At 48.6% G+C, this 24371-nt stretch overlaps 1 protein-coding gene across 1 annotated transcript in view; it reads right to left on the minus strand.

Moving 5' to 3' along the window:
• Positions 1-271: 271 nt before the first annotated feature.
• The window catches only part of ZBTB7A (zinc finger and BTB domain containing 7A), a 55165-nt gene continuing 31065 nt past the window's right edge, over positions 272-24371 (minus strand). The window contains exons 2-3 of the mRNA XM_081895646.1: positions 10120-11312; positions 272-1317 (exon numbers count right to left, since the gene is read on the minus strand). Of these exons, the coding sequence (XP_081751772.1) occupies positions 861-1317; positions 10120-11297 (1635 nt within the window). The 5' untranslated portion in view covers positions 11298-11312 and the 3' untranslated portion in view covers positions 272-860. The remainder of the gene's footprint in view (positions 1318-10119; positions 11313-24371) is intronic.

Here is a 24371-nt window from a genome sequence, read left to right on the forward strand (position 1 = left end):
TGCAGCACAGGAAATCCACCTTGCAAGGACAGATTTACGGGACTCCTCAAGATCTTGCGATGGAAAAATCAGGAGCGTGGACCCGCCCCAAAAAAACTCAGTGGCCCAAACAGTTTAAAGGTTTGCATTTAGACAGCGCCAGGAACCCAGAGGCTGGAAGGTAATTTGCCACCCCACTACAAAACAAAACCCTTGAGAAAGCTTAAAACCTCCATGGGTATTATATGAAACAAAATGAGCACCTTCAGGGTGCGGGGGGGACAACGGCGGGGGGTGGGGTGGAGAGAGGAAGAGGAAGGAAGTTCCACCCCACCCCACCAATTCATTGATTCCTCAAGCCACCAACACAATTTATCTCCCTGCTTTTTTTGTTCCTTTGGAACATTACGCTTGCTAAAATAGATAAAATCTCCAATATAATATATATTTATATATACACATATATATATGTATAAGTTTTAAAACGTTTAACAAACTAAAAACTCTGGAAGCTTCGTCTTGTATTTAATAGACCCCCCTCTCTCTTTTCCCCTCCAACCCGGTCTCCAAACCTTTCCTCTAAACACCCCCCACCCACCCCCAAGGGCAGGAAAAAACAAAAAAACCTTAAAAATTAATCTGCGGCTAACGAGAGGGGTACAACAAACTGCCTATTATTATGGGGAAGATCACAAACAAGATATATATATATATATATTATAGACTTATAAGGCTATTCTTTTCCTCACCCCCCCAAAAAAAGAGCGAGGAAACCATATTTTAAAAGAGGAACTGGAGGAAAAGTTATAACTAGATTTTGTGACACCTTTTTTTTTCTCGTTACGGGTTGTTGTTTTTTTTTTTTGGTTGGTTTTGTTTTTTTAGGAGAGTTCTTCCGTTTCGCCCTCGGACTTCACCCCCCCTACATTCAAACCCCCCGACGCCGCTTTGGCGCTCGAACTCCCGTCAAAGTGCTGTTCTAAGCCGTCCTGCGGCGCAGTCGCATCCTGCGTTTCGTGCGCCTCCTCGCCGCCCACCAGACTCCCGTCGTCGGGGTTGGAAGCCGGGGCGGGGGGCGCGGAAGCATCTCTCACGCGGGGCTTTCGCCCCCTCCGAGAAGGGATCCCGTTGCAGCCATCCTTCTTAAGGTGCCGGTGCAAGTGGTCGGAGCGGACGAAAGTCTTGAAGCAGCTCTCGCACTGGTAGGGGCGCAGGCCCGTGTGGACGCGCATGTGGTTCTTCAGGTCGTAGTTGTGAGCAAAGGCCGCCCCACACTGCTGGCAAAGATAGGGCTTCTCGCCGGTGTGTTTCCTCATGTGAACCTTCAGCTTGTCCTGCCTGCGTCGGAAAGAGGAGGAAGGAAAAGTTACGGAGGGAAGATTTAAGACCGAAGTACTGTTGGTTTGTTTTTATGGGTGGCGCTGTGGGGGTTAAACCACAAGAGCATAGGGCTTGCCGATCAGAAGGTCGCGGTTCGAATCCCAGCGATGGGGTGAGCTACCTTGCTCGGTCCCAACCTAGCAGTTTGAAAGCACGCCAGCGCAAGTAGATAAATAGGTACCACTCTGGCGGGAAGGTAAACGGCGTTTCTGTGCGCTGCTCTGGTTCGCCGGAAGCGGCTTTGTCATGCTGGCCACATGACCCGGAAACTGGACACTGGCTCCCTCGGCCATAAAGCGAGATGAGTACCGCAACCCCAGAGTCGGCCGCAACTGGTCAGGGGTACCTTTATCTTTTTACTGGTTTTTTTGGGGGGGGACAGGGGACGGGCAGGTGTGGGGGACTCCCTGGTCTTGAATGGGGCAACTGTGTGCCTGAAGGACCAGGTGTGCAGCCTGGGGGTCATTTTGGAATAATAATTTATTTGTACCCCGCACATCTGGGTGGGTTTTCCCAGCCACTCTGGGCGGCTTCCAACAAAGATTAAAAATACATTAAAATGCCACACATTAAAAACCTCCCTGAACAGGGCTGCCTTCAGATGCCTTCTAAATGTTGGGTAGTTGTTTTTCTCTTTGACATCTGGTGGGAGGGAATTCCACAGGGCGGGCGCCACCACCAAGAAGGCCCTCTGCCTGGTTCCCTGTAGCTTTTCTTTTTCCAGGAAGGGAACTGTCAGAAGGCCCTTGGAACTGGACCTTGGAGACTCACAGCTGTCCATGGAGGCACAGGTCAATTCTGTGTCCAGGGCAGCTGTTTACCAGTTCCATCAGGTATGCAGGATGAGTCCCTCCCTGCCCGCAGACTGTCTTGCCAGAGTGGTGCATGCTCTGGTTATCTCCCACTTGGACTACTGCAATGCACTCTACGTGGGGCTACCTTTGAAGGTGACCCGGAAACTGCAATTAATCCAGAATGCGGCACCTAGACTGGGAGTGGCTGCCAAGACAATATAACACTGGTCATGAAAGACTTACATTGGGTCCCAGTACGTTTCCAAGCACAATTTAAAGTGTTGGTACTGACCTTTAAAGCCCTAAACAGCCCAGTATACGTGAAGGAGTGTCTCCACCCCCATCGTTCTGCCCGGACACTGAGGTCCAGCTCCAAGGGCCTTCTGGCAGTTCCCTCCCTGCGAGAAATGAAGGTACAGGGAACCAGGCAGAGGGCCTTCTTGGTAGTGGCTCCCTCCCACCAGACGTGAAGAAAATAGACATCTATCTGACTTTTAGAAGACATCTAAAGCCAACACTGCTTAGGGAAGTTTTTAAAGTTTGATGTTTCATTGTGCTTTTAATATTCCGTTGAGAGCCGCCCAGAGTGGCTGGGGAAACCCAGCCAGATGGGCGGGGTATGAATAAGAAATTATTGTTGTTATTATTACTACTACTCCAATCTTGTTCTCTCCTGTTTAGAATTTAGATGGGCAACATTAAGATAAATTCAACAGTGTCAGTAAGTTTTGATGGATGTAATAATGGAACACTGAATGCTTTCGCTTCTGTAAAATACGCAGGGATTTATGATACGCAAAATGAACCATGGAACGAGAAGGGAAGTCACTGACATTTTAAGGTTGTTTATAAAGGAATATTCTAAATGTGTAAAACAGAAAATCTAATAAAAACTATGGGGGGAAGGAAATGAGGCACGTTTTGTAACTGGCGTGGTTCCCAACTGCAACCACATGGAAACCTCTGGGTGCTAGGCTGGCGCCTTATACGAAGACCAGGAGGGTCCGCTCTGGCTGGCAACAGCTCTCCATAGTTTCAGACGGGACTCTGCATTCCTGGTCCAACCCTGAGATGCCACTGCGTGAAAAATAAGGTTTTCTACTATGTCCAAGTGGCAATGGGCTTTTTTGGGTGTGTGTGTGTTTTATGACAGCAGTCACGAAATTAAAAGACGCCTGCTTCTTGGGGAAAAAGCAATGACAAACCTGGACAGCATCTTAAAAAGCAGAGACGTCACCTTGCCAACAAAGGTCCGTATAGTTAAAGCTATGGTTTCCCCAGTAGTGATGTATGGAAGTGAGAGCTGGACCATAAAGAAGGCTGATCGCCGAAGAATTGATGCTTTTGAATTCTGGTACTGGAGGAGACTCTTGAGAGTCCCATGGACTGCAAGAAGATCAAACCTCTCCATTCTGAAGGAAATCACCCCTGACTGCTCACTGGAAGGACAGATCCTGAAGCTGAGGCTCCAGTACTTTGGCCACCTCATGAGAAGAGAAGACTCCCTGGAAAAGACCCTGATGTTGGGAAAGATGGAGGGCGCAAGGAGAAGGGGACGACAGAGGACAAGATGCTGGGACAGTGTTCTTGAAGCTAACATGAGTTTGACCAAACTGCAGGAGGCACTGGAAGACAGGAGTGCCTGGTGTGCTCTGGTTCAGGGGGTCACAAAGAGTCGGACACGACTAAACAACAAGTGTGTTTCTGTGCATCTCACAGCTTCAAAGGTTGTCAGGGGCATCTATCTGCATGTTAAGATGCAGCGCAGTCTCTGGGATTCAGAGTGGGGAGGAGAGCATGGGCAACAACATCTTCCGTGCTTCTCCCCGGCGTTATTTTCATGCCATCTTCCCCCGAGTGCAGCAGGCTGCCCCCCCCCGCTCCGCCCATCAATCTTCCTAATGCACCGCAGTTTATGACCTTGGCTGCAACAGAGCCGCTTTTAAATGCATAAGGGACTCTCCCTTCCAGAGGGGAGGGGAGGTGGAAAATAAGAGCAGAGAACATTAAAGGGGGGTCGGGTAGGGAGAAACAAGAAAGGGCCTTCGGTGTCACGAGGGGATGATTAGACTCTTCAGCTCGTGAGGCTTGCTTCCTCCACTCCAACGACGGTTTTGCACCCCCCCTCCAAAACTGGCAGGGATGCGGGTGGTTCTGTGGGTTAAACCACAGAGCCTAGGACTTGCCGATCAGAAGGTCGGCGGTTCGAATCTCTGCGACGGGCTGAGCTCCCGTTGCTCGGTCCCTGCTCCTGCCAACCTAGCAGTTCAAATGCACGTCCAAGTGCAAGTAGATAAATAGGTACCACTCCGGCGGGAAGGTAAACGGCGTTTCCGTGCACTGCTCTGGTCTGCCAGAAGCGGCTTAGTCCTGCTGGCCACATGACCTGGAAGCTGTACGCCAGCTCCCTCGGCCAGTAAAGAGAGATGAGCGCCACAACCCCAGAGTCGGTCACGACTGGACCTAATGGTCAGGGGTCAATTTACCTTTCCAAAACTGGCACAGCCAGTGCCAGATTTACATATAAGCTAAACAAGCTATAGCTTAGGGCCCCACTCTCTCGGGAGCCCTAAAAAAATTTATAACCTGAATGTACATTTCCAAGATATAATATAAAAATAATAATAAAACCTACATACAGCAACAGTGTTTTGTGTTGTGCAGGCTCCTATTTTGTTATGTGCAAACGAGTTTAGATACCTATTAGGTCCGTAAACGACCACATGGCATATATTCAACACAAAAACCAGCAACAATTTGTTGTCGGCAAAGGACAGCCGGACATATTAAGGGCCCATTACCTCCAGGAGCTAAGGGCCTCATCAAACCTAATTCCGGCTGTGTGAACAGCCTCAGTTCAGGGCCACCTCTTTTTTTCGAGGTTAAATCAGCCACAATCACCACTTTAGCAAAGCGGCTTATCTAACAGATCCAAAATGGGCAGTGTTAGAAACTGTGGTTGCCACAATAGGACGTCTAGACGCCCATTCCCCCCCCCAATGAAATTTGTTGTTGTTATTATTCTTCATTTCATTCCTATATCGCTTTATATTTTAAAGAAAATCTCAAAACGGTCAACAACACATTGAAATATCAAATATTAAAGGTAAAGGGACCCCTGACCATTAGGTCCAGTCGTGGCCGACTCTGGGGTTGCGGCGCTCATCTCACTTTATTGGCCAAGGGAGCCGGCGTACAACTTCCAGGTCATGTGGCCAGCAGGACTAAGCCGCTTCTGGCAAACCAGAGCAGCGCACGGAAACGCCGTTTACCTTCCCGCCAGAGTGGTACCTATTTATCTACTTGCACTTTGACGTGCATTTGAACTGCTGGGTTGGTAGGAGCAGGGACTGAGCAACGGGAGCTCACCCCGTCGCAGGGATTCATACCGCCAACCTTCTGATCGGCAAGCCCTAGGCTCAGTGGTTTAACCCACAGCGCCACCCACAACGCTTATCAAATCTTAACAATCCAGAATAAAAGAAATGCCAGCTTCAAGGAAAATATTTCAGATCCTCCTGTAAGGGACATTTGGTTTTCGCCCAATTTATTTACCAAATTAATTTATAGGGCTGCCCTGTCACGGATAAGAGATGAGTGGAAGTGTTTTGAAGAGTATCTTAGAGTGTATAATAGTCAATTTAACCTACAAGTAAGAATGAACATATGGGCAGCAGATAGAATTAAAGAAATGAAGATTGGAGACAGAAATGGGTGGAATAAAAGATTATGCAGCCGGCAAAAGACTACCTAGAATGCCACGCAGAGATGGACTGCGAATTCCGAGGATAAGAGACAATGACCAATATTGTGTGATTAATATATTTCGGTTCTCAAAGCTCTTGACCTGAACTCAAGGTTGTCATCCGAACTAGCGGGGCGTTTAACCGAGAATCAATCACAGTCCATTCATCCTTTGAAAAATAAGATTTGCCCCAAAATGGAAACTAGACATTCTGTTTTGGTGACTGCAACCTTCGTTGAAGGAGCCATTTGGCACCTGGCTTGTACAGTCATAGGTAAAGAGACCCCTGACTATCGTGGCCGACTCTGGGGTTGCGGCGCTCATCTCGCTTTATTGGCCGAGGGAGCCGGCGTACAGCTTCCGGGTTATGTGGCCAGCAGGACTAAGCCGCTTCTGGCGAACCAGACCAGCGCACGGAAACGCCGTTTACCTTCCCGCCAGAGTGGTACCTATTTATCTACTTGCACTTTGACGTGCTTTCGAACTGCTAGGTTGGCAGGAGCAGGGACCGAGCAACGGGAGCTCACCCTGTCGTGGGGATTCGAACCGCCGACCTTCTGATCGGCAAGTCCTAGGCTCTGTGGTTTAACCCACAGCGCCACCCGCGCCCCTTTGTACAGTCATACCTCGGGTTAAATGTGCTTCAGGTTGAGCGCTTTTGGGTTGCGCTCCGTGACAACCTGGAAGTAACAGAACGCGTTACTTCTGGGTTTCGCCCCTCGCGCATGCGCAGTCAAAATGACGTCACGCGCATGAATGGAAGTTACGAATTGCAACCCGCACATGTGCAGACGCACAGTCACTTGTTGCCTTCGCTTCTGGATGCTACCAGGGCTCCGGAACGGATCCCGTTCGTATCCAGAAGTACCACTGCATATCTGAGTTTCTAACACTGCCCATCGCCAAATCTTTAGCTCCACATGGCTATGATCTTTGGCTGGCTCATGTTGATGGGAACTAGAGTTCAGTAATGTCCCACGGATTGCTGCACAGTCCTTCTCTAAGTGGCTTAAAAATGTCAAGAGGAATAATTGTCTCTTGTCAGCCAGAAAACGTACTGCGAAATACACATATAGAATCATAGAGTTGGAAGAGACCCCAAGGGCCATCGAGTCCAACCCCCTGCCAAGCAGGAAACACCATCAGAGCACTCCTGACATATGGTTGTCAAGCCTCTGCTTAAAGACCTCCAAAGAAGGAGACTCCACCACACTCCTTGGCAGCAAATTCCACTGTCAAACAGCTCTTACTGTCAGGAAGTTCTTCCTAATGTTTAGGTGGAATCTTCTTTCTTGTAGTTTGGATCCATTGCTCCGTGTCCGCTTCTCTGGAGCAGCAGAAAACAACCTTTCTCCCTCCTCTATGTGACATCCTTTTATATATTTGAACATGGCTATCATATCACCCCTTAACCTCCTCTTCTCCAGGCTAAACATGCCCAGCTCCCTTAGCCGTTCCTCATAAGGCATCGTTTCCAGGCCTTTGACCATTTTGGTTGCCCTCCTCTGGACACGTTCCAGTTTGTCAGTGTCCTTCTTGAACTGTGGTGCCCAGAACTGGACACAGTACTCCAGGTGAGGTCTGACCAGAGCAGAATACAGTGGCACTATTACTTCCCTTGATCTAGATGCTATACTCCTATTGATGCAGCCCAGAATTGCATTGGCTTTTTTAGCTGCCGCGTCACACATAGTTAAAATGGCAACCTGGTAAGAAACTGCACACACAGTTGTACCTTTGAAGTCGAACGGAATCCGTTCCGCAAGTCCGTTCGACTTCCAAAATGTTCGGAAACCAAAGCGTGGCTTCTGATTGGCTGCAGGAAGCTACTGCAGCCAATCGGAAGCTGCAGAAACCCCACTGGATGTTCAGCTTCCAAAAATAGTTTGCAAGCCGGAACAGTTACTTTCGGGTTTGTGGCGTTCAGGAGCCAAAACGTTCAGGAACTAAGCTGTTCGAAAACCAAGGTATGACTGTATATCTAGGGGGCCGACAGTCCAAAAAAACAAAACAGCAAAAACAAAGGAGTAACGGTTCACAACAAGCGCCCCAAAGTTACTAGTGCTCGGATATGTTGACTCTAGCTTCTTGTCCCTGGACCAATTTTCTGGCAGTGAGTTTTGGCTCACAAAGAGCCAACTTTTAAGCACATTCTTATTTCCAATGCTTTGAATTTTGCTTCTTTGGAAAATACCCAGGGTGTCCTATAATGATAACCAGATTGGAAGACCTGGGAGAAGGGGGTTCGAAGCCCGCTCGGCTCATTGGTTGGGTACAAATGCAATAAACTAATAATAATGATGAAAATAATAGTAACGTTTCAAAGATAAAGTCCCGACCAGAGAAGAATGGCTGATCAAGTTGATGGATGTATGCCGAAATGGCTAAAATGATCAGAAATCAGGAAGACCAAAATTTTAAATAAGGAATGGGGAAAATTTAGAGATTATCTTAAGGACCATTGTAAATAGTTAAAATTGTTAGTAGGATTTGAATAACACTTGTAGTTTAATGGTGAATTTTGGATACAATGGAGATGTAAAAGATTTGGATTATTATAAAAGACGCAGAAGGAAATAATTAATAACAGGATCCACCACAAAGGGAAAGAGGGAAGTCCAGGAGATTCCTTGGAATCTTGTTTCTATGTTGTACGTTCGGTACGTGACTGTAAAGTTTTAAAACTTTACTAAATAAATAAATGTATCATAACGAGCAAGAAATAAACAAAAAACAACAAAAACTAAAGCAACAGGTTAAAAACAAACACACTTTTTGCAAAAGGTTTCCTACCTTGTTTTCCTGGGTGCAATTTTGTTCCTCCAGTAACTTGGGGCACTGACAGGGAAGGGCAAATTATGGGTTGTGGATCTTAGCACACCTCTCAAATTCCTCCCCAGGTGTGTTCAAAGAGATCCGCTTGCATTTTGGGATGGGAGGCTGCTGGCACCCACCTGAGCAGGTGGGGAGGGGTCTTCTCCACCAAAACCAGCCTTCCCCCCCCCCGAGAGGTCGGATTAACAGAGAATGCCGTTTCAATGCTCCAAATCCGTTGTTTTCAATGTCATCCCCCCCACCACCACATCCGGGCTTAAGATTTTGTACGGCCGACCTGCAGAGAACTTGGAAAGTTCATTTTTTTTAACGTTCCAATACGTCCAAAGAGAAGCAAACTAATTCAGTTCACGGTCAGTTTGCAGTTCAGTTCCAAATTATCTCTGGCAATTCTGCCCACCTGCAGTGTTTAGGTCAGGGGTCAGCAAACTTTTCCAGCAGGGGGCCGGTCCACCGTCCCTCGGACCTTGTGGGGGGCTGGACTATATTTTGGAGGTGGGGGAAAATGAACCAATTCCTATGCCCCACAAATAACCCAGAGATGCATTTCAAAGAAAAGCACACATTCTACTCATGTAAAAAACACCAGGCAGGCCTTGCAAATAACCCAGAGGTGAATTTTAAATAAAAGGGCACATTCTATTCATGTAGAAACACGCTGATTCCTGGACAAACGTTTTGGAACTCGGACGCTGTAAACCCGGAAATAAACGCTTCCGTTTTCGAACGCGCCTCGGAAGTCGAAATGGCTTCCGCTGAGCGTATATGATATTTTCCTCCATTAAATTTGCAGGCCACTGTATTTTAACGTTCGTATGTCACAAAGCACAGCTACAATTCCCCCCCGATCTTACTGTTTTATCTTATCCGCCTCGTATAAGCGGTGTATAAATTTACGAAAATTTAGAACGAACGAACGATAAATACCGTATTTTTCGCCCTATAGGACACACTTTTCCCCCTCCAAAAATGAAGGGGAAATGTGTGTGCGTCCTATGGGGCGAATGCAGGCTTTCGCTGAAGCCTGGAGAGCGAGAGGGGTCAGTGTGCACCGACCCCTCTCTCTCTCCAGGATTCAGGAAGCTATCCGCAAGCCGTGCGAGCCCGCGGGAGTTCCCAACGGGCTCCCAAGGCTTGTGGATAGCAGTCTGTTCTGGGGGCTGGGGTCAGGGGAAGCTCAGGCTTCCCCCGCCCCAGCCCCGCGCCTGGGGGGGGAAATAAAAAAAAATATTTATCCCCCCCCCAAAAACTAGGTGCGCCCTATGGGCCAGTGCGCCCTATAGGGAGAAAATTACGGTAATATTCTCACAGTAGCAAGGACTGGGATCTTCCAGAGGGGGGCAACCGTGCGGCCCCCCCCAGCCCACCCCCTCTCCCCGTGCTCACCTCGTAAACCGAACTTTGCAAATGTTACATTCATACGGCTTCTCTCCCGTGTGGGTCCGGATGTGGCGAGGGAGTTTGCCCGCCCCTTGGATCACCTTCTCGCAGATGGGGCACTTCTGGAATGCTTTGGCCCGGATCTTCTTCTCCGACTTGTGGGACCAGGACGGGTACTCGCCCCCCTCTTGGGAAGTGCTAAAGTATTTCAAGTAATAATCCATGACTCCGTCGTCGTCTTTGCGGTCGTCCTCGGCCAGCTGCTGCCGCTCCACGGAATTGATCATCCGCTGCAGGAGGGTGCTGGCGGCCAGGCCGTCCACTTCCCGGGGGTCCGCCTCCTCGCCCTCCCCGGGGACGAAGGCGGGGGAGCCCCCCGCCTCCTGCTGGTCCAGTTGAGCCGCCGCCTCGTCCTCCCCGGGCACCGTGCCCAGGCTGTACTGTCCGTTCTGCGAGGCGGGGAACAAGGGTCCCTGGGCGGCGGCGGCCGCTTTCGCCTCCTCGGCCTCCAGCCACATCTTGCCGTCGGGGTCGCCGTCGTTCGCCTTTGGTCTGTCGCTGAGGGCGGCCTGAGTGTAGAAGTCCAGGCCGTTGCAGTCCGGCTCCTCCTTGACCTCCGAGCCCCGGAAGCCGAGCCGCTGGAGGTCCCTCAAGTCCGGGTTGGTCCACGGGTAGGTGCCCTGCTGCCCGTTGATGGGGTTGCTCTGAAAAAACTCCAGGTACTCTTTCGCTCTGAGATGGTTCCTTTGATCAATTTGATCTACTGTGTCCATCTGGTCGTGCTTGGCCAGAATCTTCCTGTCCAGCAGATCCGTGCAAACGTCCCTCACCGCCTGGATCTCTAGCAGCGTGGCGGCGTTGAGGATCTCGCCCACGTTCGAAGTGCTGACGGTGAGGGTGGCCGTGTAGGCGAACTCCAGCAGGGACGAGAGGGCCTCGGCGCTCACAAAGTCTATCTCGTACACGTTCTGCTGGTCGACCACCAGCCCTGAGGTGAAGAGCTTTTTGAAGTACTGGCTGCAGGCCGCCAGGACCGAGCGGTGCGTGGGGAACTCCTGCCCGTCCACCAGGATCACCACGTCGCAGAGCAGGCCGTGGTTCCTCTGCTCGTTCAGGCTGCTCAAGATGTCGCTGCTGTGGTCAGGGAAGGGGATTCCGATGGGGCCGTCCACACCGCCCTCCATGCTGACACCAGGGGGCTGGGGAGAGGAAAGAGAAACCATCAAGCAGTGCTAGAAACTGTCAAGCGGTGCTGGAAACCGTCAAACGGTGCTAAAGAAACCGTCAAGCGGGGCTAGAAACAAACGGTGCTAGAAACAGTCAAACAGTGCTAGAAACAGTCAAACGGTGCTAGAAACAGTCAAACGGTGCTAGAAACCGTCAAACGGTGCTAGAACACACACACACCCGTAGGTGGCTTCTGGGAAATGATATATAACGAGCCAGAGAAAATGTTTAAGATAACTTTTGTTAAAAAAACCAGAGGCCTTTTTGTTAGGTATTATAGGTGCGGAACTATCAAAATAAAGTTGGGAATTCTATCAGTAAGAGTGTGGCAAATCAAGCTATGTGAGCACATAGAGTTGGCAAGGTCAACGGAAATCAAATTTGGTGTAACTAATATGCAATTACAGTGGTACCTCGGGTTTTCGGGTAACGTAATTTCGAGTTACGAACGCAGCAACCCCGGAAGTGTATACTTCCGGGTATTGCTGCGTGCGCATGCACAGAAACGCTCTGTGTGCTTTGTGCATGCGCAGAAGCACTCTATCGGCCGTGCGCACGCGCAGAAGCAGCGCCTCCGGATACAGACTTTTTTGGGGTAAGTACAGACCCCCGGGGCGAATTAAGTTCATATTCGGAGGGTCCACTGTATTTTGAAACCACCGCCCGTTCCAAATACAGTGGTACCTCGGGTTAAGAACTTAATTCGTTCTGGAGGTCCGTTCTTAACCTGAAACTGTTCTTAACCTGAGGTACCACTTTAGCTAATGGGGCCTCCTGCTGCGGCCGCCACGCAATTTCTGTTCTCCTCCTGAAGCAAAGTTCTTAACCTGAAGCACTATTTCTGGGTTAGCAGAGTCTGTAACCTGAAGCGTCTGTAACCTGAGGTACCACTGTGCTTTGGAACGCCCAGGATTCAGAAGGGAATATACCCACGTCTGGAAGAGCTCAGTGGGGTATAGAATGAGATTCTTAAACGCCGGGGCCGTGGGTTCGAGTCCTGTGTTGGGCCAAGGGATTCCTGTACCACAAAGGGTTGGACGAGATCGCCCCCTTACTCCACAATTCTACGATCTGCGCTGACATGCACCTCATTGCAAGAATCATCCGGATGCTTGTTTGCACATCGCCCTTCCATGCCATAGTCATGATGACCAAGCAAGGCTGAACAGGAAAGACTGGCTCCCCACCCACCAGGCGCCAACACGAAACAGAAGGAAATTCTGGTTTGCCCAACCACGCAGGGTTTCTGGAGTGCCACAAGAGAGGGTGCCAGCAACACCCACCCGCAACATGCACCAGGGTGAACAGAGAGAAACCAGGGTGGATAAAAATGACTAAAAAAACCACACCAAAAAAGTAAAATTTTATTTACTTAAATCGGATTTTTTAAAAAATATATATTAAATTGGATTTTTAAAATAAAATGCTTTCGGAGGAAAAAGATTTTCTCTTTAAGTTACATTATAGTCCATAGGCTATTAAAAACTTCCCTGAAGCCTTCAGATGTCTTTTAAAGAGAAGATAGCTGCTTATTTCCTTCACATCTGAAGGGAGGGCACCACTACCGAGAAGGCCCTCTGCCTGGTTCCCTGTAACCTCATTTCTCGCATGGAGGGAACCGCCAGAAGGCCCTCAGTGCTGGACCTCAGTGTCCGGGCTGAACGATGGGGGTGGAGACGCTCCTTCAGGTATACTGGGACAAGGCCGTTTAGGGCTTTAAAGGTCAGCACCAACACTTTGAATTGGGCTCGGAAATGTACTGGGAGCCAATGCAGATCTCTCAGGACCGGTGTTATATGGTCTCGGCGGCCGCTCCCATTCACCAGTCTAGCTGCCGCATTCTGGATTAGTTGTAGTTTCCGGGTCACCTTCAAAGGTAGCCCCACGTAGAGCGCATTGCAGTAGTCCAAGCGGGAGATAACCAGAGCATGCACCACTCTGGCGAGACAGTCTGCGGGCAGGTAGGGTCTCATCCTGCGTACCAGATGGAGCTGGTAGACAGCTGCCCCGGACACAGAACTGACCTGCTCCTCCATGGACAGCTGTGAGTCCAAAATGACTCCCAGGCTGCGCACCTGGTCCTTCAGGGGCACAGTGACCCCATTCAGGACCAGGGAGTCCCCCACACCCGCCCGCCCCCTGTCCCCCCAAAACAGTACTTCTGTCTTGTCAGGATTCAACCTCAATCTGTTCGCCATCCATCCTCCAACCGCCTCCAGGCACTCAACTGTTTACTCACGGTTTTTTTACCTTGCATTTCATCCTATAAAGCACCCTGAGATCTTGTGATGAAGGGTGGTACATAAATCTAAACAACAACAACAAGCAAATTTGCCTACATCTTATCATTGATTTCAGGGGTCAGTAAACTTTTTCAGCAGGGGGCCGGTCCACTGACCCTCAGACCTTGTGGGGGGCCGGACTATATTTTGAAGGGGAAAAAATGAACCAATTCCTATGCCCCACAAAGAACGCAGAGATGCATTTAAAATAAAAGGACACGCTCTACTCATGTAAAAACACGCTGATTCCTGGATCGTTTGTGGGCCGGATTGAGAAGGCGATTGGGCCAGATCCGGCCCCCGGGACATAGTTTGCCTACCCATGTTTTAGAGCTCCAATGTCCTAATATTCTCAGCACATCTCCCCAATCTAGGGTCTCTGTGTGGGCACCCAGTGGCAGAGATTTTTGGTGGATGGAGCAATTCCCTTTCGTGCCTGAAGAGAGCTCTGTAGGCTGGGTAGACGCAGCCCCAGCGAGCCCGAGGTTCCCCGTTCAAATCCTGACATGCCTCCTCTTGTGACAATGCGAAGGCTCGCGTTACAATTAAATTCATTCATGCTGAATTGCATTATTTGATCTTTTTTTTAAGGGAAACTAAACTATGCAAATCAAAACAACGACAAGACTGCTTCCCCTCTCGAGAGCTTGGGAGCCGCTCAAACGCTTCGCCACTGCGCGAGACTAGGATCCTTACAAACAACCCGGTGAGGTAGGATAGGCTGAGGAACTGGCTGATGGGAGAAGAATAATGGAATCAAGAGTTAAAGGACATAATCCGCAATGGGGGGAAAGCAAGGAAGATGCAAAGGTAGGCTAGCAAAGAGGCATGGCCTGAGGAGAAGAGAGATGCGAGGGACAGAGGGGGTCATTTCACCCCTTGGCCTAAATCAGGGGTAGGCAACCTTGGGACGCGGGTGGCGCTGTGGGTTAAACCACAGAGCCTAGGACTTGCCGACCAGAAGGTCGGTGGTTTTATCCCGGTGACAGGGTGAGCTCCCGTTGCTCGGTCCCTGCTCCTGCCAACCTAGCAGTTCGAAAGCATGTCAAAGTGCAAGTAGATAAATAGGTACCAGTCCGGCGGGAAGGCAAACGGCGTTTCCGTGCGCTGCTCTGGTTCGCCAGAAGCGGCTTAGTCCTGCTGGCCACATGACCCGGAAGCTGTATGCTGGCTCCCTTGGCCAGTAAAGCAAGATGAGCGACACAACCCCAGAGTCGGCCACGACTGGACCTAATGGTCAGGGGTCCCTTTACCTTTACCTTAGGCAACCTAAGGCCCGGGGGCCAGATCCAGTCCAATCACCTTCTAAATCCGGCCCGCGGAGGGTCCGGGAATCAGCGTGTTTTTACATGAACAGAATGTGCCCTTTTATTTAAAATGCATCTCTGGGTTATTTGTGGGGCCTGCCTGGTGTTTTTACATGAGTAGAATGTGTGCTTTTATTTAAATAGCATCTCTGGGTTATTTGTGGGGGCATAGGAATTCATTCACTGCCTTTTTTCCAAAATATAGTCAGGCCCACCACATGGTCTGAGGGATGGTGGGCCGGCCCACGGTAGAAAAAGGTTGCTGACCACTGGCACAGATCAATGGTAGGAAGGCCAACCAAATCAGATGTGATTATTGCATCGCACGGGCTTGGACTAGGTAAAAAAAAAAGGTAAAGGACCCTGTACGGTTGAGTCCAGTTCAAGGTGACTATGGGGTTGGAGCGCTCATCTCGTTTTCAGGCTAAGGGAGCTGGCGTTTGTCCACAGACAGCTTTCCGGGCCATGTGGCCAGCAGGACTACACCGCTTCTGGCACAACGGGGCACAGTGACGGAAGCCAGAGTGCACGGAAACACTGTTTACCTTCCCGCCAGAGCGATACCTATTTATCTACTTGCACTGGTGTGCTTTCGAACTGCTAGGTTGGCAGGAGCAGGGACCGAGCAACGGGAGCTCACCCCATCGCAGGGATTCAAACCCCCGACCTTCTGATCAGCAAGTCCTAGGCTCTGTGGTTTAACCCACAGCGCCACCCACGTCCCTCTGTGGACCTTACTCAGGCTCAAGCACAGAGTCCAAGGGATGCAGGCAAGGCACGAGATGCAGAACCGAAGGGAAGCAACGAAGATTTCTCAACGTTTGCCACCATCCCCAAAGAGATTCTAGCCAACTCCACGATTCTTAGATTGTGGGATGAAATTATCAGTAAGAAAAACTAACAACTTTCGAAAAGTTAAAACGACAATGGACTTAACAGTGGATAAAATCTTGCAGAGAGCTTTCTGAACACTTGGGCGGGCTTGTCTTAAAACAGGAACGCTTTTCGTAGGCACCAAAATGAGCACAGCGAAGGCTGCCTGCCTGAGATTCGGAGTGAGGCCAGAAAGAGCCATGTCGAAATCAAGCCGGTTGTCTGTCTCGAAGGCCTGCAATCCCGAATTTTGCAGCACACAGTTGCGGAGGCTGCCCACGTCGACTCGACCTGCACTCCGAAAAGTCTTGTGTTCTCCCCCCTCGCCTATTCTTACAGCTCACCGCCTGCTCGACCCCCCGCCAAGAGATACTGCAGCCCGTTTGCGAGCGGTGCAATCGCAAGGACAGGCCTGAGAAGGCTCCTCGCCTCCTTGGGGTCCAGTCCCTGCAGGCTTTTCGGAGACCTCTGGAAGTGTTGTGGCCCCAAGAGGAGGCAAATGGGAAGGACTAGAAGGCAAGGGAATGCAGCCCCTTTCTCCGATTCCACGTGCGCTTTTCCTTTAAGGAAAGGAAAGACGAGTGGGAGCCAGCCACTTAACGACCGCATCTACTCTCTGTTCGTTCGGCGAGGAATGTGCTTGCTGGATGGTTTTCACGCACCATCTCAAAGCAATCCGAATTACAAAAGGCCCACGAAGGGCGTCGTCAAAATCCCGCCCTGATTTTGGACCCAGGCGCTCTGCAAGGGGGTTGCCCAGGTTTGGAAACAGCAGCAAGTACCAACAGTAGAAGAACGGCGACAGAAGGTAATGGAATATGCAGAAATAGCTACATTGACGGGGGAAATTCAACAACGGGGCGATGAAACATTTCAAAAAGAATGGGGGAAATTTATGTCCTACGTAGGAAGGATAAGGCGAAACCTCATAATGTAAACTACAAACAAAATTTCTGGATAAAGAAAATAATAAAAAGTAAAATGTACAATGTGATTAATGTAACCATTGGTAAGTAAAGGTAAAGGGACCCCTGACCATTAGGTCCAGTCGTGGCCGACTCTGGGTTTGCGGCGCTCATCTCACTTTACTGGCTGAGGGAACCGGCGTACAGCTTCCAGGTCATGTGGCCAGCAGGACTAAGCCGCTTCTGGCAAACCAGAGCAGCGCATGGAAACGCTGTTTACCTTCCCACCGGAGCGGTACCTATTTATCTACTTGCACTGGCGTGCTTTCGAACTGCTAGGTTGGCAGGAGCTGGGACTGAGCAACAGGAGCTCACCCCGTCGCGGGGATTCAAACCACCGACCTTCTGATCGGAAAGTCCTAGGCTCTGTGGTTTAACCTACATCGCCACCCGCGTCCCTTCGTTAATGGTAAGAGAATGAAGATGAACTTAGAAAGACTTCACAAAGTTCTGGCCCCCCACCCAGCCATTCTGGAAACTGCTTTAAGAGATCTGGACGAGAAGAGGAGAACGAGAGTAGATAGGATAGCCGTCTTCCAATATCTTAAGAGGAAGGGCGACTAAAAAGACAAGGAGATGTCCAGTCCCCCCAATACTGCTGATATCTGTACAGTCATACCTCGGTTTACAGACGCTTTGGGTTGCGGGATTTCGGGTTCCACGTCGCGCCGAACCCGGAAGTACTGGAACGGGTAACTTCCAGGTTTCGGTGCTTGCGCAGAAGCGCTAAAGCATGCTTTGCGCATGCACAGAAGCGCAGGAGCACGACCCGCGCGGATCACGAACGTGCTTTCCGCACGGATCACGTTCGCAACCTGAGCGTCCACTGTATTGGTTTGAACTGTGTTTATTGCATTCTGTACATTGCCTTCAAATGTGTGTGTAAATAAATAAATAAACACACACATACATACATACATACATACAGTCGTACCTTGGGTTACAGACGCTTCAGGTTAGAGTCCGCTAACAAAGAAATAGTACCTCGGGTTAAGAACTTTGCTTCAGGATGAGAACAGAAATCGCACGGCAGCAGCGGGAGGCCCCATTAGCTAAAGTGGTGCTTCAGGTTAAGAACAGTTTCAGGTTAAGAACGGACCTCCGGAACGAATTAAGTACTTCACCCGAGGTACCACTGTATTCTAATAATTTTGATGATTGCGTTACTGAACCTTGTTTGATTGGATATGATTTTCCTTTTACAGTGGTACCTCGGGTTACAGACGCTTCAGGTTACAGACTCTGCTAACCGAGATATATTACCTTGAGTTAAGAACTTTGCTTCAGGATGAGAACAGAAATTGTGCAGCAGCGGCACGGCGACAGTGGGAGGCCCCCTTAGCTGAAGTGGTGCTTCAGGTTAAGAACAGTTTCAGGTTAAGAATGGACCTCCAGAACAAATTAAGTTCTTAACCCGAGGTACCACTGTAGTAGTTGCTTATTCCCTCTTAGCTATCAGGTCCACCTTCTCTTTTAAAAGTGAGGCTGGCTTAGAGTCTTGAAATCAATCAATCAATCAATCAATCAATCAAGACTCTAAGCCAGCCTCACTTTTAAAAGAGAAGGTGGACCTGATAGCTAAGAGGGGGGGAAGGAGAGATCTGCCTGCTTCAGCTTCCAAATTTTTACCTTTCCACATCTGTTTGCGAATTGTAGTTTTTTTGGGTTTCTTTTTACAAGACCTCGTGAAAGAAACCAGAGGCCTTTCTTCTTGGAATAACAGGTTTGGAATTGCCCAAGAAAGATGTGAAATTATTTTTGTATGCCACACCTCTGCTCGAATTTTATTAGCTAAGAATTGGAAAACACAATAAATACCAACAGTGGAAGATTGGCAGATGAAGATGATAGATTCTTCGGAGCTGGCCGACCTCACTGGAAGAGTCTGTGACCAAAAGGAGGAGGATTCCCAGGAAGAATGGACGAAATTTAAAGATTATTTAGTTAAACATGTTAAGTTAAATTAATTGGAAAAGCTTGCAAAGGCCAGATAGGCCTAGGATTTAGATATGTAATGAGATGAATTAATATGTTTAATGCTGAATTTGGAAAGAAAGAAAGATGTTAAGTGTTTAAGTTAACTTTATAAGAATTTAGGTTTTGGAAAACCGTTAAAATGATATACACTGAAATTCAACCAGGGGGATACGAGGAAGTCACTTAACAAGGTTACTAAGTTTGGTTTAAATACGGTTGAGATTTATGTCTGTTTCTTTGTGTATTTCTTTGTCTTAAAAAAATTTCTGGAAAATTAATAAGACTTTTTGAAAAATAATAATAAAAGACCTCGTGAAAATCCACCCACATTTCTGTGCAAATTTCTCCTGTACGCACACATCGCCGCTATGTATTTCTGCAATGTCCTCCAATAAAATGTGCTTGTGGTTTTTTGCTAATGCACACATTTTTCTGTGCCCAGAGCGTCGCCTCTTTCCCCTCAAAAACTTTGAGAATTGCGCCTTGCAAAATTCCGGGCAAGTGCAAATTTCGGAGGGCGGTTGCGTTTCGGCTTGCGAATCGCTCCAGAAAGGTTTGCCTTTTTTTAAACGCAAGGCGAATCCGGTTTCTCCCCCATTCCTAGCTATAGGTGGCAAAGCATCCCAGAGAGTCAAGGGGGCTGGCTGACAAACAGGCGTCGCAGTCCGCCCCCACCCTGTTTCCTGGCAGATACCACGTGCCTCATTCTTCCACACCCAGCGCAGAAATGCCGTGGGATGGCTGGAACGTCAAAATTGAAAGAAATCCCCAAAACCACCTTCTATAGACGCACGGCTTTCTAAGGTGTGGGGAACAGTTAACAGGATTCAGCCAACCACAGGAGTACAGTACAGCCAACCACAGGTACAGTGGTACCTCGGGTTACATACGCTTCAGGTTACATACGCTTCAGGTTAAAGACTCCGCTAACCCAGAAATAGTGTTTCAGGTTAAGAACTTTGCTTTAGGATGAGAACGGAAATCGGGCTCCGGTGGTATGACAGCAGCAGGAGGCCCCATTAGCTAAAGTGGTGCTTCAGCTTAAGAACAGTTTCAGGTTAAGTACGGACCTCCGGAACAAATTAAGTACTTAACCTGAGGTACCACTGTATCGGGAAGGAAAAATTTGCGTAGAAACAGGAGCTTGTTTACTCTTGTTACCGGAACGACAATGTACAAGAAAAAAATCGATCCTTACATATTACAGTGATACCTCATATTACGTTTGCTTCACGTTACATTTTTTCAGGCTGCGTCCTGCGGCGACCCGGAAGTACTGGGAAGGGTTACTTCCAGGTTTCGCAGCTCGCGCATGCGCGAATGTGCTAAATCATGCTTTGCACATGGGCACGAGCACCAAATCACACCGCGCACCTGCGCAGATACGGTACTTCATTTTTCCCCCCAAGTGAATTTTTATTGTTTTCCTTACATATTCTTTCCCAACAAATTGTAATAGCACCATACATTCCCTTTGACTCTGCCGAGTCGCGACCCCCCTCCCTCCCCACAACTGGTATATTTATCCTCTTTCCATCACGCACATCATTCTCATATTAGGACTATTATACATTGGAGGTGTTATGTCAATCCTGCTAGTGTCTTGACCTCTTTACAATTCTTCTTTAAATATTCAATAAATTTACTCCAGTTATTTTGCTGTCTTTGATCTCCCTGGTCCCGGATCCTCCCTGACAGTTTGGCAAGTTCTGCATATTCTGTCAACTTCGCCTGCCGCTCCTGAATAGTTGGTATATCTTGTACTTTCCATCTTTGGGCCAGAAGGGTCCTCGCGGCAGCTGTAGCATACATGGACAAATTTTGATTTTCTATTTTAATTTCTGTTCCTATTCAGCCTAACAGACACGCTTCCGGTCTTTTGGGGAAAGTATATCTAAATATTTTTTGAGTTCATTATAAATTGATTCCCAAAATCAATTTATACCAAACGGTACTTCAGGTTGTGGGCTTTTCATGCTGAGAACGGGCCTCCGGAACGGATCCTGATCACAACCAGAGGTACCACTGCATTAGGGATATATAGGATAGGAAAAGGCCCCCTTCAGATATGCTCAATTTGTTCATCTAGCTCAGGACTGTCTCAACTCAAATCCCGGTGAGTCGATGCTAATTAGATGGGTCTCTCCTAGCCCTAGATGGAGGTAACCCCTAATCCTAGCTAGGGACAAAAACTTGCATTTGTGTGAATACATACACACACATGCTTGTGCGTGCATATTTTACATGACATATGCAAAGATATATCTATCTATCTATCTATCTATCTGGGACGCAGGTGGCGCTGTGGGTTAAACCACAGAGCCTAGGGCTTGCTGATCAGAAGGTCGGTGGTACGAATCCCTGCGACGGGGTGAGCTCCCGTTGCTTGGTCCCTGCTCCTGCCCACCTAGCAGTTTGAAAGCACGTCAAAGTGCAAGTAGATAAATAGGTACCACTCCGGCGGGAAGGGAAACGGCGTTTCCGTGCACTGCTCTGGTTCGCCAGAAGCGGCTTAGTCATACTGGCCACATGACCTGGAAACTGTACGCCGGCTCCCTCGGCCAATAAAGCGAGATGAGCGCCGAATCCCCAGAGTCGGTCACGACTGAACCTAACGGTCAGGGGTCCCTTTATCTTTATCTATCTATCTATCTATCTATCCTATAAAATTAATTCTAATTAACTGAAAGTAGGGAAAAGGAATAATGCTTCCATTTGCACAACTTGTTCCCCTGTTTAAACACCCCCAACCAATAAAGAAGGCTGATCGCCAAAGAACTGATGCTTTTGAATTCTGGTGCTGGAGGAGACACTTGAGAGTCCCATGGACTGCATGAAGATCAAACCTCTCCATTCTGAAGGAAATCAGCCCTGAGTGCTCACTGGAAGGACAGATCCTGAAGCTGAGGCTCCAAGACTTTGGCCACCTCATGAGAATAGAAGACTCCCTGGAAAAGACCCTGATGTTGGGAAAGCATGGCAACAACAGAAATGGCACAAAATCCCACAGGCCTTTGCAAGTGCAAGCCCATGAGCCTTTGCACCGAGTTTTGGAGAACTGGAGTCTGAGCAAAGTGTAGAGGGAGCAGTCTGGTGGGCGTTGGGTTATCTAAAGGGGTTTCCAATAGTTTTTAGAGGGTGTTTGCAAGCTTTTTTCAAAGGTGTTCCTGGTATAAGTGATTTCACTTACACGCATGGTGCCTGTAATAATAATAATAATAATAATAATAATAATAATAATAATAATAATTTATTTATACCCCGCCCATCTGGCTGGGTTTCCCCAGCCACTCTGGGCGGCTTCCAACAAAACACTAAAATACAATAACCTATTAAACATGAAAAGCTTCCCTAAACAGGGCTGCCTTCAGATGTCTTCTAAATGTCTGGTAGTTATTTTTTTCTCTGACATCTGGTGGGAGGGCGTTCCACAGGGTGGGTGCCACCACCGAGAAGGCCCTCTGCCTGGTTCCCTGTAACTTGGCTTCTCGCAGTGAGGGAACTGCCAGAAGGCCCTCGGAGCTGGACCTCAGTGTCCAGGCAGAACGATGGAGGTTAAGAGAATATGACAAATTCTTCCAGATTTTGGAACAGATTTCAGCTAAACGGCAGGAGAAACTTGCCACGGCTGTTCAGTCTGCCTCAAGAAGGTGCTGGCCTGGCAAGGATGATGTAGACCATGCACGCAGCCGGGGGCCATATTGGACGACGACAGAGGCCCCTTTCCAACCACATGGTCCCAAGAGCTCCAGAACGGTACCCACCCGGGAAGAATGGCAGATGAAGTCGATGGACTATACGGAACTGGCGGAAATGACTGGCAGAATCCGAGACCAGGGAGAATAGTCGGTGGAAGAAGACTGGAAAAAAATTAAAGATTATTTACAGAAATACTGTAAAATCAATGAATGTTAGAAAAATGTTGGAATGAAGTTATGTGGCTTTAGCAGAAATGTTATAAGGAACTAAGTACAAATAGATTGTTAATGTATTAAAGGGAAAAATAAGGTTAGAATATGTTAAGATAAATTACAGGACAGAAAACAGAGGACGATGGAAAGGATTTGCTGAAACAGTTAATCGAAGTGGAATACAAAAAGGGAGGTGTGAGGAGGTCGCTGAAAGAAGTGAATGAAAGATAAGATACTGAAATTATTGGATGTGTTTTCAATTGTCTTTGTTTTGCTTTGTTAATTCAATGTTTTAGGGTTGGTGTTATGTGTTTTTGTTTTTGTATTGTATCGTATTGTTTTGTTTAATTCTTTTTCTTTTTTTGTAATCTTTAAACTATTAATAAATATTTTTTTTTTAAAAAAAAAAAAAGCTCAAGAACAGGAGCCAAGTGGGCTCTCTGCCCAAACGCTCGCCAAGCCCAGACCGGCTGGGCCCTCTCTAGCTGAGCAACTGCAGGTGTTCCCCAAACCGGTGGGGCAAGTCGTCAGTGCAGAAGGCCGCATTGGAGGAGCATCAGCCAACGCAGAAGGCAGGTAGGGCAGAGTCCCGAAGGAAATCCAGCAGAGCAAGCTCGTCCAGTTACAGAGGGCAATCGGGATGAGGCGGCACGTCCCCCGAGCCAGAAACGCGAGCAGCCTTTCTCGGCCGACGTTTCAGAAGTAGGGCAAGTCGCAATGGGTTGTTGCAATGGGAGGCTGCCCTGAGAACAGGTTGCTCCACCCAAGGGAGTCCTTGCCAGGTCTCTCCTCCGGGACACCAGGGGGACTGCACTCCAAACCGATCAAAATCCATGTGTGTGGTTTGGGAGCTGCACGGTCAGGGGGGAAAACAATGCTGTCCAGGGTTGTAAAGACTGTGGAGAGAATAACTGGGTGCGCTCTTCCCACCTTGGAGCAAATCTACGCTTCCAGGTGCCGTAAGAAAGCTGCAGAGATAGCGCAGGAGAGTGCGCAGCCCGGAAATGATCTCTTTCAGCTTCTGCCTTCTGGAAGAAGGTACAGGGTTATAAAGACTAGGACTAGCTGCCTGAGAAACAGTGTGATTTGGGTTTTAAACGCAGTGTAAGGTAGTCTCTAGGGGACACGGGTGGCGCTGTGGGTTAAACCACAGAGCCTAGGACTTGCCGATCAGAAGGTCGGCGGTTCGAATCCCCGCGACGGGGTGAGCTCCCGTTGCTCGGTCCCTGCTCCTGCCAACCAGTTCGAAAGCACATCAAAGTGCAAGTAGATAAATAGGTACCACTCTGGTGGGAAGGTAAACGGTGTTTCCGTGCACTGCTCTGGTTCGACAGAAGCGGCTTAGTCATGCTGGCCACATGACCCAGAAGCTGTACGCCGGCTCCCTCGGCCAATAAAGCGAGATGAGCGCCGCAACCCCAGAGTCGGTCACGGCTGGACCTAACGGTCAGGGCTCCCCTTTACCTTAAGGTTGTCTTTATGGGATTATATTGTATTCAATTATGGGGTATCAGAGTTTTTGGGGGGTTAACCAGGTTGGGATAGCAGGCACGTGGGTTTTTGAATGTCTGGTGTAGATTTTTTCAATTTCGTTGTTCTGTATGGGACAACAACAATAAATATTATCGTATCGTATCGTAACGCAACTTCCAGGTACCAGAGCTTGGGCTTTCTTCCTGAACTCAGGTCATTCTGTCCCAACTTGATTTTTTGAGC

The sequence above is a fragment of the Podarcis melisellensis genome, assembly GCF_964234715.1.
Source record: "Podarcis melisellensis genome assembly, chromosome: 18".
In the NCBI taxonomy this organism is placed as follows: Eukaryota; Metazoa; Chordata; class Lepidosauria; order Squamata; family Lacertidae; genus Podarcis; species Podarcis melisellensis.